The sequence below is a fragment of the Pseudorasbora parva genome, chromosome 15 (genome assembly GCF_024679245.1).
Source record: "Pseudorasbora parva isolate DD20220531a chromosome 15, ASM2467924v1, whole genome shotgun sequence".
In the NCBI taxonomy this organism is placed as follows: Eukaryota; Metazoa; Chordata; class Actinopteri; order Cypriniformes; family Gobionidae; genus Pseudorasbora; species Pseudorasbora parva.
The window spans coordinates 35,212,424-35,230,229 of NC_090186.1; the positions used below are offsets into that span (position 1 = coordinate 35,212,424).

Genomic DNA, 17,806 nt, shown 5'->3' on the forward strand with positions numbered 1-17,806 from the left:
TGAAAAAAAAAATATATATATATATATATATATATATATATATATATATATATATATATATTTTATTTTTTTTTTTAAACATTGAACATTTTTGTTATAACATTGATCAGCTTGGCTAATGAATGTGAGAAGTAGTTTCCTATGGAGCCCCTAAAGGAACATGGTGATGGGAAAAAAATTAAGTTTTGCGTTGGTGTAAAATTTTGTTTTGCCCTCCCCTGAGAAACTTTGCTTTGGGCTGTGATGGAAATAATATGAAGTGGGAGGAAAATACCAAATTTCAATGCTTTTGCTTGCGAACACAACGTTTCCTGGGGGAACACAATACTTTTGCCACAAAACAGAAAAGTTTAGTGAGGGATTGCAAATTTCTCAGGCGGATGCAAAAGCATTGAAATATAATTATTATACACTGAAAACTTCTGCTCATATTTATGAGTATAAAACTTTCAGTCCCACTTGGCCATGGCAAAGTTTGCTGGGAAATAGAAATCTCAGCCTGGTTCATAAAACTCAAAACTATGAAACAAAAGTGATTAGTATTTAGAAGAGTTTTTGGTGGGTTACCATCATGGTGACGAGTGGAGCATGAGCTTAGTTTGAGCACAGGTATGTTGAATATTCTATATTGTTGTATTCATTCAGCAATTGCTGTGCTTAACACTGTCAACGCATTATGTTGCCAATTAACAAATTAGCAATTACTGAATCAGCTAGTTAAAGCTAGCCAAGTTTACACTTCTAAAACATTTTGCCATCTGGCTTTACGGTGTAATATGAAGTGAGAATAAAAACTATTTTGATGCTTTTGCTAGCAAAATTAGCATAGTTTTGCTAGCAAAGTTAGCGAAGCGCAAAGTTTATTAGGGAACGCAAAAACTTGCAAGAGAGAACAACGTTTTTGTGAGTGAACGTGTAAGAGAATACAAACCTTTTTTGTTTATTTCTTGGGCAAATACAAAAGCATTGAAATAGAATTATAATATACAGTGGGAATAAACTATATTTTGATGCTTTTGCCAGTGAAGATATAGCCAAGTACCGAGTTTATTAGGGAGCACAACAAACAAGAGACTAAAGTTTTGCAAGGGAATGCAACATTTCTTGGGCAAATACAAATTATTAAAATATTAAGTGGAAAGAAAGACCATATTTTGATGCTTTTGTTAGCGAAGTTTTACTAGCGTAGTTAGCTTAGTGCAACGTTTGTATTGAACTTAACATTGAATAAAAATTTCCCTCCATCTCATATTTGTTCCAACATTATGTGCCTTTAGGGGCTCCGTGGGTTCTAGCTTTATTTGGAATCGTTCAATTATACACCAAATATCATCTCTTTATCAACAGCATATCACTTTGAACTTTCCCACCTCGTGAGAATAAGCTATGCACGTGGAAAAGGTCTGTGGATCCGTCCTTCTTGACAGCAGACCTGTCTTTAAAATTGTAGCAGTGACATTGTTACTGATTTTCCGTGTGTTGTATATGAGCCGTCTCTCTCTGAGTGTTGTTTATCGGGTGCTGTTGCCCAAACTACCACATTATAGCTCATTCTGCCTTGTAATTGGTACCAGCTTTCCATCAAAAGCTATTGAACCACACAAGTGCCAGACCACTGAGTATGTCAAACTCACTCTTAAAGGGACAGTTCACCCAAAAGTGAAAATGTTTGTCATCATTTACTCAACCACAAGTTGTTCCAAATCTGTATGAGTTTCTTTCTTCTGTTGAACACAAAAGAAGATATTTTGAAGAATGTTGGAAACCAGACAGTTGACAGTATCCATTGACTTCCATAGTAGTGTTCAACAGAAGAAAGAAACTCATACAGGTTTGGAGCAACATGATGGTGAGTAAATGATGACAGAATTTATATTTTTGAGTGAACTATCCTTTTAAGGTTGAGAGTTTCTTCTCAGTCACATGAAGATGAAAGGTCACGAGTTTCAATGACATATCAAATGTATCATGTTGAACTGCTCAGACCCTTTACGGGAGAGAAGCGGTCTGCTGCTTATTGGAAGAACGTGAAGAACATTACTTCATATCATGTATAACTTGTTTGGTCACTAATCAGATGCGTGTGAAATTGTGAGTGAAAACATTTTTATAGCAGTATTAGTTGTTTGAAAATGGCTTTCTGGTTTTAAGGAAATGCAATGATCTCCCCTTAAAGGTGCTAACTGCTAAGACATTTGACCCATATTATTAAATTCAATTATTTTATGACTTTTTATGATTAGAAAGCACATTAAAGTGACTTTTCTGTAGCACAATTATTAGGAACTGAATTTATCTCAATTATTACAAGACACGTGTTTAATGGTAAGCATTGCTAAAAAAAACAAAAAAAAACTAAAAACAAACAATAATATTCATGAGATTACAAATGCTTTTGTGGAATTTTTATTTCAATGTCTTAAATGCAGTCTTGTCTGAAAATACAATCAATTTTGATGAATGACAAATAATCAATTTTAAGGGAATTTTTTTCTCAAAGAATGTTAATAATAATAATAATAAATGTTAATATTGCATATTTTTCGCAATATAGCCTAAATGTACAGCTTAAATAAGGACTTTATAAAATTCAATTGACCCTCAACGGTTTTACACATTTTTCCTAAGCCTTACCACAGCTTGCATCATATTCTTTTCTCTGTCATAATTTCGTTTCTGAGTCACGTCCATTTCCCTACGAGGAAACATGTCATTTGTTAATCCTCTCTAGCATGTTTTAATAAAACTATGTTTTTCTGTAAGTCGGATTCACTGTTCACTGTTTATTTGCATGGCTCGCGGGAATAGACCTTATTCAGAGCAGCGCCATGATGACAGGTATGAAAGCGAGGCTGTGGGGGATACTTACCGTATTTTCAAAAGTGTTCAGTTTTTGATTATAGTGAAAATATTATCAAAAGGTATTAATACTGTAATAAAATTATTATTTATTTTTTTACTTGGCCATAACATTTTTTTTTTCTCAGTGGAAGATAATATGCAGGTATAAGGTTCCAAAATTTAATTAATCAAATATTTAATGTCCAAGTATTTGATTAGCCAATAATCAAAATATAATAAACTGGTTTATTTTTCGATAGTGATTGGCTGAATGTGCATTATCCCTTACTTTCTGTAATTTTAGGCTGAAAAAAAAAGTGTTTTGAAATTTTAGAAATCGCTACTTCATCAAAATGGTATGAAACTCTGTGACTGGAAAAATTGGTTTCACAATGGAAAAATTGTGGACTTCATTTCGAAAAAGCTAATGGTCATATAAAATAGTGTGTGGTCTATAGAAAATAGTGCAACTTGTGTTGTTCATGGTCAAAAATGACCTGGTGTGACTAATACAAAAGCAGGTTTTTGCAAATGCCTGAAATAAAATCAACAATTCTGCCACAATGCTGTAAAAAATTGGATAGTATGAAAAATGATACACTCCGTCTAAAACATTAAGAGTAGAAAGCAGACACACCCACTCAAATGCACACTCATTTACACACAACACACTATTAAACACACACATTAAAGTGATTAGCTGTAGCTGTAACAATATGGCAAAATTGAGCCAGAAGGCTTAAAGGTGTAAGGTGCTTAAAAGGCTAAGCAATGTCATGCATTTTTAGGCCACAACATTTTTTTTTTTGTCACATATGACGTCTCACTATCTGCTAGCTGCCTGTCCCCTGAGCACACTGTAAAAAAAAACACAAAAAAAACGCGTCTCTGTAGTCAGTACAAGCTCCACAAACGGCAACAGAAACAAACTGGTGCAGTGTGGACCACAAAACATAATACAGTGCCCTAGCCAATAACCAACAAGAATGATTTGGGGGTGGAGGTTTGCATGAAGGGGTGTGTGTGCAGAAGAGAGAAGCATAAAGCAGGAAGTTCGAATTATATGATTTTGATATGGCCGATACAACATTCTGATGAACAACTTGCAATGAAAAGGAGAAGGAACCTGCAAAGTCCCAAATTTACATCGGAAAAGCCTTCGAAAGCTGGCGAGAACTCCGGTTGCAGAAAGTCAGCATGGATGGAGGAGGAAGGAGGGTCAACACTTTGAACGTCAAGAAGTTACTCCACCCAGGATCGCTTAGAAGACCTTTAAATAAGCGGTTGAAATCAGGTTGATTAAACATTCCTGTTCGTGTTTGTTACATTTTTTATTCATTTTAATGTTGTATGTAACAAAATGTCTTTCTGTGTTAAGGCTTGACGATAGTCAAATTAATGCCAAACTGACACTTCAAATCAGAATTTTTTTTTTTAAACCTTAAAAAAAAGTTGATAATTTAGCTAAATTTACAACTTAATAAAAATAAGTGTTTAAATTACTGCAAAATCAAGGCTTCATCGAGCTACACCTTTGTTTTAAATAAGTGCAGTGAAAATTACATATTTTGGCTTTAATTAAAAATCTATTAGAAATGTTTGTATTATTTTCAATAAGGAAAAAAATATATATTTATATAAATATATATTTTATATAATAAAATATATATTATAATAAAATATTATTGAACACACATACACATATACACATTGCCTTGCAAAAGTATTCGTTCCCTTTGAACTTTGCGACCTTTTGCCACATTTCAGGCTTCAAACATAATAAAATAAAACTGTAATTTTTTTGTGAAGAATCAACAACAAGTGGGACACAATCATGAAGTGGAACAAAATTTCCGGATATTTCAAACTTTTTTAACAAATCAAAAACTGAAAAATTGGGTGTGCAAAATTATTCGGCCCCTTTACTTTCAGTTCAACAAACTCTCTCCAGAAGTTCAGTGAGGATCTCTGAATGATCCAATGTTGATCTAAATGACTAGTGATGATGAATAGAATCCACCTGTGTGTTTCGAGTCTCCGTATAAATGCACCTGCACTGTGATAGTTTCAGAGGGTTTAACGTAACAAGGAACACACCAGGCAGTTCTGAGATACTGTTGTGGAGAATTTTAAAGCTGGATTTGGATACAAAAAGATTTCCCAAGCTTTAAACATCCCAAGGAGCGCTGTGCAAGCGATAATATTGAAATGGAAGGAGTATCAGACCACTGCAAATCTACCAAGACCTGGCCCTCCCTCTAAACTTTCAGCTCATACAAGGAGAAGACTGATCAGAGATGCAGCCAAGAGGCCCATGATCACTCTGGATGAACTGAAGAGATCTACAGCTGAGGTGGGAGACTCTGTCCATAACAATCAGTCGTATACTGCCCAAATCTGGCCTTTATGGAAGAGTGGCAAGAAGAAAGCCATTTCTTAAAGATACCCATAAAAAGTGTCGTTTAAAGTTTGCCACAAGCCATCTGGGAGACACACCAAACATGTGGAAGAAGGTGCTCTGGTCAGATGAAACCAAAAGTGAACTTTTTGGCAACAATGCAAAACGTTAGGTTTGGCGTAAAAGCAACACAGCTCATCACCCTGAACACACCATCCCCACTGTCAAACATAATGGTGGCAGCGCAGCATCATGGTTTGGGCCTGCTTTTCTTTAGCAGGGACAGGGAAGATGGTTCAAATTGATGGGAAGATGGATGGAGCCAAATACAGGACCATTCTGGAAGAAAACCTGATGGAGTCTGCAAAAGACCTGAGACTGGGACGGAGATTTGTCTTCCAACAAGACAATGATCCAAAACCTAAAGCAAAATCTACAATGGAATGGTTCAAAAATAAACATATCCGGGTGTTAGAATGGCCAAGTCAAAGTCCAGACCTGAATCCAATCGAGAATCTGTGGAAAGAACTGAAAACTGCTGTTCACAAACGCTCTCCATCCAACCTCACTGAGCTCGAGCTGTTCTGGAGGGAGGAATGGGCAAAAATTTCAGTCTCTCGATGTGCAAAACTGATAGAGACATACCCCAAGCGACTTACAGCTGTAATCGCAGCAAAGGGTGGCGCTACAAAGTATCAATTTAAGGGGGACGAATAATTTTGCACGCCCAATATTTCAGTTTTTGATTTGTTAAAAAAGCTTGAAATATCCAATAAATTTAGTTCCACTTCACTTGTTGATTCTTCACAAAAATTTGTTTTATCATTATGTTTGAAGCCTGAAATGTGGCAAAAGGTCGCAAAGTTCAAGGGGACCGGATACTTTCGCAAGGCACTGTATGTGTATATATATATATATATATATATATATATATATATATATATATATATATATATATATATATATATATATATATATATATATTTTGTGACCCCCAAATTAATAGTTCTAAAGGGGGTAAAACTCCTGTCTGAATATTCGGCGGTGTTCGCTGTAGGCTAAGAGATTTGAGATTAAACCAGGTGATGTAACTTCAGCTGCCCTAAATCAGCCATACAGTTACCGAACACAGCCTGAGTGAAGTCTTTCTGCACAGAGAGAATATGCCTGCGTTAATCTTCTTACAAAGACGGCGTCACACAGGAATAGAGCCGCAGCGGATTTACCAAAAATCCTTCATTGCTCATCTCTTCTCCCAGGATAAAAGGACTCCTAGAACACCCACCTTTGTCTAACTCCTAGAGAAAATATACCAAAGAACAGTCAGCTGAATCTCAACATTTTACGTCTGGATTTTAATAATCCAGAAATAGAGCTTGCCCTTCACTTTCAGAATATATTTGAGGTGTAATGCACATTTGATTTGCTCAGTCATGCATGGATGAGTTATGAGAACAACAGATAAGGTTTCTGCACGTTTAACTGATAGGAGAGCCAACAGTAGCTATCATTTTTGTAAAATAAGTTGAAGTGTTGCTAGCTGCCTCACACAAATATTAGCTTGTATTTGGAGGGAAGGAATGAGCTCAATGCAGACAATTTGCAATTTACAATTTGCTCAATGCAGTCTAATTTTACAATCAAAAGTATTCTCATGTAACATTAGGTGATTGAAGCTCACTATAATTGTAAAAATGTCCAGTTTTGGAATAATCTGAAACTGCAAGAATGTTGCCGGTTCACCACTGTTTCTTCCTTGGGCCACTTTTGATAGATACTGACCACTGCTGACCGCAAACAACCCCACAAGAGCTGTAATTTTGGAGATGCTCTGACCCAGTCGTCTAGCCATCACAATTTAGCCCTTGTCAAACTCGCTCAAATCCTAACACCATTTGTCCTGCTTTTGAAAAAGGGCCAGAGGAAACAGAGAATCAGAGAAATGTGCCAGTCTAAATACAAGATTTTTTTTACAAACAATTCTAATTAGCAGGGTTATTATAGTTAACTTAACTAAATAAAATAAACATGAACTGAAATAAAATAAAATACAAAAACCTTACTTTATTTCAGCTAGTTGCCAAAGCAACATTTCTCATTTCCATTTAGTTTAACTTGATGTATACTAAAATAACTAAACGTTAAATGTAGAAAAACGTAGATCTAGACATTTTTTAAAAGATGACTAAAATATGACAAAAACAATAAAATATATCGAAAATTAAAATGAAAACACACAAATGCATCCTATTTGAAAATATTAAAAAAGAACCATCAGAACAATGCTTGAATTTTCTCTTCCTGTAACTCAAATAGAAGAGCAAAGCATTAGCAACACCAAGATAATGGTACGATTCCCAGGGAAAGCAAAAACTGATCAAATGTGCATTTTGAATGCAATGCGAGTCGCTTTGGATAAATGCATCTGCCAATTGCATAAAGGAAATGTATTATATATAAAAAAATACAAACTCAATAAATGAATTACAAATTATATTGTCAATAATTATATAATTTTTTTTGCATGAATTTCAGAACGTCTCTGTACTCGACTCATTTGCCTTTTTGCACCTCTGTATATTTTTTTGCCAAATGAACAGCAATACAATAATACTACAAAAATACTTCAACAGCTTGAAGATAAAATCATTTATTATTTTCCCTCTTTTTTAATATTTTCTTTAAAATTATCAGAGTTCCGAAAGAGAGATACTCTGTAAAACCTTGAAAATAAAATAAATATAAACATCTTCATGAAATGACTCGCTTAGTGTCAAAGCTGCCATATTTCACAACATCCCTAATTTATTGGGTATAGTATGAATGTGACTTTATTTAACTGGGCAAATCAGGTATCTATTCTGAAAATTTAGACAAGTTCCACTTCTGCTTAAGAGAATCTATGAATCATTTCTTCGTTGGTGTGAAAAAACTTTTTTGACTTTGTACTGTGAGTTCATTAGATCATTTCTCTTCTGGCCACAAAATGATTTAAAGGCTTTATGAAAATCGCCAACACTTTTCGTTCCGTCAGGCATCAGCTCAAGGGTGTAGACGGAAGCGTGTCAAAAGTGGCAGGTGGTCAGAGGAGTTATGCTGGTTGGGAAGGCCGTTAACGTCATGGAGTTCATCTTTCCCCACCAGGGCTAACCTTCCCAGCAGCTGCAGACCCTTCTCTGGTGGCACACTGCATTCTGGGTAAGTGAGATAAAAACAGTGCCATGGTAACCAGCAGTAGCAAAAATGTTGCTGTTGAATATACTGCACTGCAGCAAACTGCAGCATCACAGGTCACATGATTACAGGAGTGATGTAACATTTACATTGATAGTCTAGTGGCATCAGCTTCTACTTTGAGGATATTTAACGCGAATACAAGTTCATGTGACGACCGTAAACGTAATAGCTATTGTGATAAATCCTCTGAGTTTATATTTGAAATAAAATGTTACATTACATTACACAACAATTATTGAGCATTTCCTAGGAAAGAGAACAGTAATGTTATGGTCAAACCTTCTTGAGACATCACATCCCCCAGAGCTGCGGAGTAGAAGATGTAATCAACAGTGATGGCTGTACGTGAGTGGCATGTGGTGATCTCAGGTTGACCGCTCTCTTTAAGATAGTGGGAGTATGCAGAGGTCAGCTTTAAACCGTGCTCTATGCTAGGCTTGGTAAAACTGCAAAACAGAACACATGAGAGAAGAATGATTACTGTTTAAAAAATTTACTTTGACAACTCTGAGAAAAGACACATCGCAGGACTTCAACAACACACTCCACTTTGAGCTGTCAAATCTCTTCACCTTAAATTTGCTGAACAGTACAGACTGTCATGTCAGCTTGGTTTTAAAGTGTTGACCGTTACGTAACAAAAAAGAGCTACAGAAACTAGGGGCAAGGGTTTATAATAATTTTATTGATGTGACTGGCATGAGTGAATGAGTTTTTATTTACCCATCCAGTTCTGTCTGCTCCAAACCCGTCAAATCTGAATCTGTGAAAATAATTCAAACTAAATGTTAGCAGTTTTCTCTTTAAAAATATCCCATAATGCTACTACACTGTGCACTGTGCTAGTACAATGTTTACTACACTGTAATGTTTAGTAAGAATGAATGTCAAAGTTGCTTTCAAAGTGCATACAGTGGTCCCTAAAATTTTTGGACACTTAAAGGTGCAGTGTGTAATATTAATGAGGATCTATTAACAGAAATGCAATATAATATACACTCATCTAAAGAATTATTAGGAACACCTGTTCAATTTCTCATTAATGCAGTGCTAATCAAACACATGGCAGTTGCTTTAATGCATTTAGGGGTGTGGTCCTGGTCAAGACAATCTCATGAACTGCAAACTGAATGTCAGAATGGGAAATAAAGGTGATTTAAGCAATTTCGAGCGTGGCATGGTTGTTGGTGCCGGGCCGGTCTGAGTATTTCACAATCTGCTCAGTTACTGGGATATTCACGCACAACCATTTCTAGGGTTCTTTTAAAAGGGAAAAACATGTAGTATGCGCCAGTTCTGCTGGCAAAAATGCCTTGTTGATGCTAGAGGTCAGAGGCGGATGGGCTACAACAGCAGAAGACCCCACCGGATACCACTCATCTCCACTACAAATAGGAAAAAGAGGCTCCAATTTGCACAAGCTCACCAAAATTGGACAGTTAAAAACTGGAAAAATGTTGTCTGGTCTGATGAGTCTCAATTTCTGTTTGGTCATATTCAGATGGTAGAGTCAGAATTTGGCGTAAACAGAATGAGAACATGGATCCATCATGTCTTGTTACCACTGTGCAGGCTGGTGGTGGTGGTGGTGTAATGGTGTGGGGGATGTTTTCTTGGCACACTTTAGGCCCCTCAGTGCCAATTGGGCATTGTTTAAATGCCACGGCCTACCTGAGCATTGCATCTGACCATGTCCATCCCTTTATGACCACCATGTACCCATCCTCTGATGGCTTCTTCTAGCAGGATAAGGCACCATGTCACAAAGCTCGAATAATTTCAAATTGGTTTCTTGAACATGACAATGAGTTCACTGTACTAAAATGGCTCCCACAGTCACCAGATCTCAACCCAATAGAGTATCTTTGGGATGTGGTGGAACAGGAGCTCCATGCCCTGGATGTGCATCCCACAAATCTCCATCAACTGCAAGATGCTATCCTATCAATATGGGTCAACATTTCTAAAGAATGCTTTCAGCACTTTGTTGAATTAATGCCACGAAGAATTAAGGCAGTTCTGAAGGCGAAAGGGGGTCAAACACAGTATTAGTATGGTGTTCCTAATAATCCTTTAGGTGAGTGTATATAACCATGCTTTAGTGGTATATAAACCCTTACATAATCAACCGTAATGTTTTTATTAGAATGAGCCATGTGAAGTTCCCCAGTGAAGTTGACATCAATAGCCCCGTTTCCACCGCAGGAACTTTACCCAGGAACCAGGAACTTTGGGAGGTACTCGGTGTGTTTTGACCGCAGGAACCAGGGTCTAAATGAATTTCCGGGTAAATATTTCCCCCTCCAAACGGCCCTGCTCGCGAGGTAGTACTTTTTCAAAGTTCAGGAACTTTCGAGAGCGGGACTTGGGCGCTGAACATGCTGATTGGTTTAGCTCACGCAGCATTTTATTTCAACCGGCATTTTTAAAAGTCTTTTGCGAGGTTCGGTCTACGTTCAGTAAATATCAGTCTTGCTCTCTGTCTGATGGCGCGCGTTCGTCTCAGCCATCTCACGTGCAATGTCCGTAATAGCTGATATTAATATACATTGTCATTTTAAATCTAGCTTTACAAGCTTTCTGAATATGCTGCATGCTGCTGAATCTGCATATTAGTGCTCTTTTCTGTCGTTGTTAATTACCTCTTAGGAAACCTATACATAACCAGCAAAAGCAGCACAGCTTCAATCTCTTCCATACGTTATTCATTTTTTTACAGTCTATATTTTTCACCATGTAAACGACCTGACCGATTACTTTTAAGTGTGCGTCCTTACATGACGTGACAGCGCGCGCCGCGCTCATGTTGACAAGAGAGGAAAGCTTATTTTTCTGAGGGGTAAACTTTTTATTTCGTAAGTTATGAAGATAATGTTGGAATAATGACAGTGTATATTGCCCCAGGCAGTTTTTACTTTAACTGCGCCTGACAGAAGATTTTTTTTTCTTTTTTCTGAAATGATTATTACACTTTACAACAAATAAATAGCTAATTATATAATACTGTATTAGTCCTGGTGGCTGTTAAGAGTTGCTATGGCTTCAATTAACACATTCCAGCTGCTGGAGAAAACAGCGTTGACATTTTTGATGCGGCAGACAAACTGCATGTGACAAAATGATTGCGATTGAAAGTCATCACATGTAAACACGATCGGTTTAGATAACGTCTCATGGAAACAGTCCACTTAATCTTTCAATCGGTACACACAAAAATGACTGTCTGTCACTGACTTGGAGGAGCAGTCGCGCGCAGACCTACATCACCGGACTAATTTGCCTAATCTTCACGGAACTTTATCGCGGTGGAAACGCAGACAATTGCAGGTCTGGGGGGGAGAAAAGTTCCTGTAAAAAAGTTCCTGGTACAAAATGTTCTGGGTAATTTTGGTGGAAACGTTTCTACAGTAGCCCTACATGGACAAACTGCTCTACAGAGCGCTAGCTACACTCTGCCTTCTCAGATGACGACATCTTTGTCCTGTGTCAGCCACCATAGCTTTTGAGATAAAACTTTTAAGCACGACTGTATATCATTCATTCATTAAAAATTATTTTACAATAACACCAGCTAGTAAAAAATCACTGTAAAAATGACTAAAATTGAAGTTTTTGTTTTCTGAGAAAAGGTACCATAATTTATTTTCACATGCCACTTGGTTGGATATTTTCTATCTAATCTTATAACAATTATATATTTGTATGTATGACATAACTGTTTGGGACTACGGTATTTGCTGTAACTGTTAATAGCAGAGCAGCAAAAATGTCCCCCATAATGCTTATCACACTACCGTTCAAAAGTATGGGGTCAGTTGTTTTATTTATTAAAATAAATTGTTACTCTTATCCAGCAAGGACGCATTAAATTAATCAAAAGTGACAATAAAGACATTTACATTGTTACAAAAGATTCATATTCCAAATAAATGCTGTTCTTTTAAACTTCACTTTTTTTTCACTGTTTCCACAAAAGTATTATGTAGCACAATCCTCAACACAATAATTATAATAAGAAGAAATGTTTCTGAAGGATCATGTGACACTTTGAGGCTGCTGGAAATTCAGCTTTGCCTCATAAGAAGAGGCAATTTTTTTCTTCTTCAAAACATTAAGTTTCTTTAAATAGTATTTTTTCAAAATATTACTGTTTTTACTGTATTTTTGATCAAATAAATGCAGCCATGGTGAACATAAGAGATCTCAAACTTCCGATTGGTACATACAGTAATCATCAGAAATAACATTTCAAATACACCGTGGAACAGAATGTTAAATGTGTTTTCAAATGTTCTTGGCAATTAGTATCCAGTGTCTTGTATATTATATGCAATAAAAGCTGAACGGTCACCTTTTGTTTGGCTTTCATACTGGCACTGCTGAGAGATGCCCAGATTTCTGGGCCAAATTGGCACAGTGAGAATACGCTGCCCTCTAGGGTTGTCCTCCTGTCCTGACACCTGCAAAATCAAGTCAGAAAATTTAAAAGAAGCCAAAAATGTGTTTAAAAAAATAAAGAGCAAGGAAACATCCCAAGACTCTCTACCTTCCCAATAGTTATGCCATCATAGTCCAGTCTACTGTCCCTAATAAAGCGATACAGGGGAGACCAGGGAACAGAGTTAAAATCCCCACAGAGCAGCACAGGACAAACACTGCTGTCAGGTAACTGGGCCACCCGGCTTATCTCTGCCAGCAGCATAGCCAGCTGCGCCAGTTTAATGTCCCCGCGTCTAGGATTGTACAGCAAATGTGTGTTGGCCACACAGACATTGGTTAGAGAGCTATGGGGGTCAATCGGCCGCAGCAGCACAATCAGGCCCACGTTATCACGGTCCAGGAGAGGGATGCCACGGCGGAAATACTCCACAGGATGACAGGAGACCAAAGAGAAGCGCTCGCGTTTGAAGACCACAGCACATCCGTCAGGCTTAAGTCCCGTTCTCCGTTTGTATTCACAATGGTAGCCTGTTTAAAGGGCAGAGAATTGTTGCATTAAAAATTAACAATTTTTAAAGCCTGTGATTCCCCCCCCTTTACAAAGATTTGTAATCCTAGATTATCAATGTGAAAACCATTACTTACATGCTACCAATCAAAATGTTGAGTTTAGTAAGATTTTTTTTTTTTAAAGAAACATGCTTTTATGCAACATAAATACATTAAAGTAAGTAATGGTAACACATTTGAATTGTTACAAAAAACGTATCAAATAAATGCTTTAATCTTCTTTTAATCAAAGAATCCCGATTTTTTTTAAATCTCAAAATCCACCAAAAATATTAATCACCACAACCATTTTCAGTGTTGATAATAAGAAATGTTTCTCAAGTACCAAATCAGCATATTGGCTGATTTTTATAATCAGCTTAGCCAGACAGGAATAAATAACATTTTAAGATTTATTGAAATAGACAAAATACATAAAACAAAAGATACATAAAGACATCAAGGAAGTAAACCAAGTACCTAAAGATTCTAGCGAGGGTTTGATTTGTTGCTGATAGTGGTCCTCTTGCACCTCCTGCAGGCACATTATCTACAGAAAAAAAGTTTTTAGAGATATTTGAAGAAAATCATCCATTTTTGCCCACCGAATATGAAAACAAAGCATTGTTAGACATCTGAAACTCAAACATAGTTTTTAATAACTCTGCTAAATGTAATCTTCAGCAAATCTTAAAATGAATGCATACATTTGTCATACAAACCATAAGTTCTGCTGCATTTAAAATTGACTTTAGTTTTTAGTGTTTTCATTTAAATTTATTTAGAGAAAATAGTATAGAATTTGAACACCTGACATTTACTGTTATCAGTCATTACATAAAAATGATTATCGGCTTTGTATAAATGTTCATACACTCTGATGTAACAAATATGCCGTCAAAGAGTTCAAGCCAGACAGTGAATGGCATTTTAACAGTGATGTGTGATAGGTAAGTGGTAACACTGTATGGTATAAAGCTGGTATAAAAGCCAGAAAGTTGAATCCAGTAATTGTACGCGGGGATGAGAAATAAGGAAAATATACAACAAGTGATTAATTCACTTACATCAGCACTGTGTTGTTCTAGCTCTTTGATGATGTTTGGAAACCTATGCCGCCAGTCCAGAACGGGAGGATTACAGTGTCTGTAAAGGTACGTGTTATCACAGAGCAGGTCTTGCGAGAGGATATTATAGGACATCACAGAAAAATCAAATGGCCATTTTTGCTTCCCTTCTTTTGCAGATGCAACATTACAAAGATCCTCCCAGTGTCTCTTCAACTCTGTGAATGGAAAAGATTGTGGATTTAGCTTTTATGCACGACTACATACCAATACATCAACATAAATTAAAACTAGCATCTAAATCCTTCACCTGGTGTGGCTGCAGTCCTCTCTGGGCTTGACGAAAATTTCCCAGGAGGCAATGTAATGCTGCTTACATTGTGTAGCCATTCAGGACTTCCTGTTAGACTCCTGCTGCCTTTTGGAGGTGAACGTTCAGGTGAGCGTTGAGATCTTTCCCCTACTGGCCTCCCGTCTGCACTCTTCCTCCTCTTCGCGGGTGGCTCCTTATCAGAGCGTTCCATCAGACCTGCGGAAAGGTGAAGGCCACGTCTGGGTTGAGGGTGTGACAGTATTCCAGTTTGCCTCCAGGAGCTCCAGCTGTACGGATCCGGGGGTCTCGGGGGCCTGTTGGAGGGGTGTCTGACCGTGCTGAAAAAGGAAGAGGGATGCTGCAGGTAAGGTGGTTGTGTCCACCATAAATGACCAGGCTGATACCAGTGTCTCCAGTGGTTGTAAACAGTCTGAGCTGGTGGAAAGCCCACTGTGCTCAGGTAACGGCCAAACATGGGATGACTGCAAGAGGAAAAAAAAATTAATATTATACCACAGAACAAACTCTTAGAAATATTTACCATGGTTTTACTATGGAAACACTATGTGAAGTTAATTTGCGTGAAATATTGTAGAATCATTATAAATCCAACTTTTTTTTATTAAGAGTTGTTATGGACTGTATTGTAAGTGTGTTTCTTATTATATAAGGAGAGATTTAGAGGACTGGAGTAAATAAATAATTATATAATAACATGATTAAATACATCATAGAATATTGAAATAAGTTATAATAAAATGTAAGCATAAATAAACAAGGTATGGAATACATCAATTTTCTGTAAAATGAAATAATGAAAAACACCAATAAATTTATATATATATATATATATATATATATATATATATATATATATATATATATATATATATATATATATATATATATACACACACACACACCATAAAATGTTGGAATCAATATGAGCAGAATGAAAAGTATGTACAAATAAATAAAATAGACCTGATTTACGATAATGCACTTTTTATTTATCTAAACATTCTATATTTATAATTGCTCTATATATTTATGTATTTATTTAATTTAGACTGTTAATAATAATTAAAATATTAGCACGTAGTTTTGCTTTTGATAGTCATCATTAGCATAGTCAAAACTCACAATCCAAATATGAACTTACTTTGGCGATACTCCTGGTCTGACATAATTAGAATTAGTGTGTCGAGGCATGTAACGTCCTCTTATCGTAAAACGACTCTTTTTACCTCCATCTGAGCTATAAGAAACATAAAAACTACCTTGAAAACTCGTCAACTGCTGTGCTAACACAACAAACACAGATGTGATGGCGTTTGGATATGACGTCACTAGCCATGTCTGAATACGATTCGTGAATGAATCATTTTTCTGAGTCGGATCTTTTCTATGAGAACCGAGTCGACGACAGGCCGACGTTTGTATGGAGTGCGCCGATACGGCTCGAAAACGCACTGAAAAATGTTTATGTCTTTATTGTATGACAGCTTTACACACGAAAGAGAGGTGATATTATCTTACATGTATCTACTTTTTTTATCTAAAGTGATTTTTGTTGAATTTATCAGTAACGTAGGCCTACGTGTTCTCTGATAATTGAATCCTTGTGTCGTTGAGAACTTTACCAATTCTGGCTGGGTCACTACCGGAACAAACACATAAATATATAGTTTATATATTTAATATATTATTAATTTATTTTATATAATGTGTAAAGCTTATATAGATTTTAATCTAAATGTGATTTATATTTGAGTATGAGTATTGCACACAGTCTATTGTATTGCATTATGGGCATTAAAGAACTGAATCATGCTGCAACAAACAGGAACAGAACTAAGTCAAATGGACTGATCGAAAGAATCGATTCGTTGAAAGGAGTCAGACTCGGACTAGTCATGACGGAAAGCATTATATGACAAAATACTAGAACGGTCGGTCCTCCACATGAAAATGTGTTATACAGTAAATGTAGACATCTGATTGTTTCCGAGAATACTGGTGATAACCCTGGGCAAAGAACTGGCTTCTTCGGTCGATTATTCATTAGAATTTGCATCGCATATAAGTAAACGTCTACTAACAGTTGAAATAGCGTTTCACTAACCGGTGCATTGTATCGATAAATCTAACGTTAAGCGTTAACGTGATTGTCTTACCTGAAAATCCGCGCTAAACACAGCGAAGAACTCTCGATGAGATATTAAATGATTGTTGTTGGTACCGGGGTGGAATGGGCAGAATTGCCGGCTGTTGTCTGCCCTGTCTGTCTTCTCTGACCGTAGATGATTTCGTGCTGTTACAAAACATTTGTGCGAATCTTTTCAGTTGCAAGTCACTCACACGTTTGGCCTTTTCTCAATTGTATTTATTTATGATAATAATTTGCGACTCATACAGTAAAAGTAAAATATATTTTAACCAATCAAAACAAAATATTTATACCTATCATTAGGGTGTAGGCCTACAACATAATTCAAATATGTGTTCAATAGATTTATAGATGTATTGTGTGAACAAACGTTGTAACCACAAGAGGTCACTCTTGCATTGTAGAACGGGGTCAAACTCTTACTCTTCTACTCAAACAAATAGCCTTTTCAGAATTGGAATAAACTTGGGTCATTCTAAAGCTTGCATAAACAAAATTATCTGCTATCTTGTTCCATATCCACACTGTTCATAGAATTCCTAGGCTCGCAGTTTTGAAATTTCACAGTTGTAAACTGGGATTGCTGGTTGGCCGTTTAATAACTCAACAGTGTTTGCCTAAATGTCACCATGTAGATCTGCTTGATTGTGTTAAGGGAGTTCACTTCATCCAAAAAAAGTAAATTACCCCATGATTTACTCACCCTTAAGCCAACCTAGGAATATATGACTTTCTTCTTTCAGACGAATACAATCGGAGATATTAAATATTATCATGGCTCTTCCAAGCTT

At 36.5% G+C, this 17,806-nt stretch overlaps 1 protein-coding gene across 3 annotated transcripts; it reads right to left on the reverse strand.

The window, feature by feature from the left end:
- Positions 1-7,873: 7,873 nt before the first annotated feature.
- Positions 7,874-17,174, reverse strand: angel2 (angel homolog 2 (Drosophila)). Of its 3 annotated transcripts, none has more exons than XM_067417899.1 (9): positions 17,023-17,174; positions 14,843-15,327; positions 14,533-14,750; positions 13,946-14,015; positions 13,023-13,444; positions 12,828-12,936; positions 9,200-9,239; positions 8,756-8,922; positions 7,874-8,433 (listed from the first exon to the last, which is right to left on the reverse strand). In XM_067417899.1, exons 2-9 carry the CDS (start codon positions 15,318-15,320, stop codon positions 8,282-8,284), a joined length of 1,656 nt encoding a protein of 551 aa, XP_067274000.1. In that variant the 5' UTR covers positions 15,321-15,327; positions 17,023-17,174; the 3' UTR covers positions 7,874-8,281. The 3 variants fall into 3 exon arrangements, with proteins under 3 accessions (XP_067274000.1, XP_067273999.1, XP_067273998.1); XM_067417898.1 differs by lacking the exon at positions 17,023-17,174 and adding an exon at positions 16,008-16,174; XM_067417897.1 differs by lacking the exon at positions 17,023-17,174 and adding an exon at positions 16,126-16,170.
- Positions 17,175-17,806: the final 632 nt, after the last annotated feature.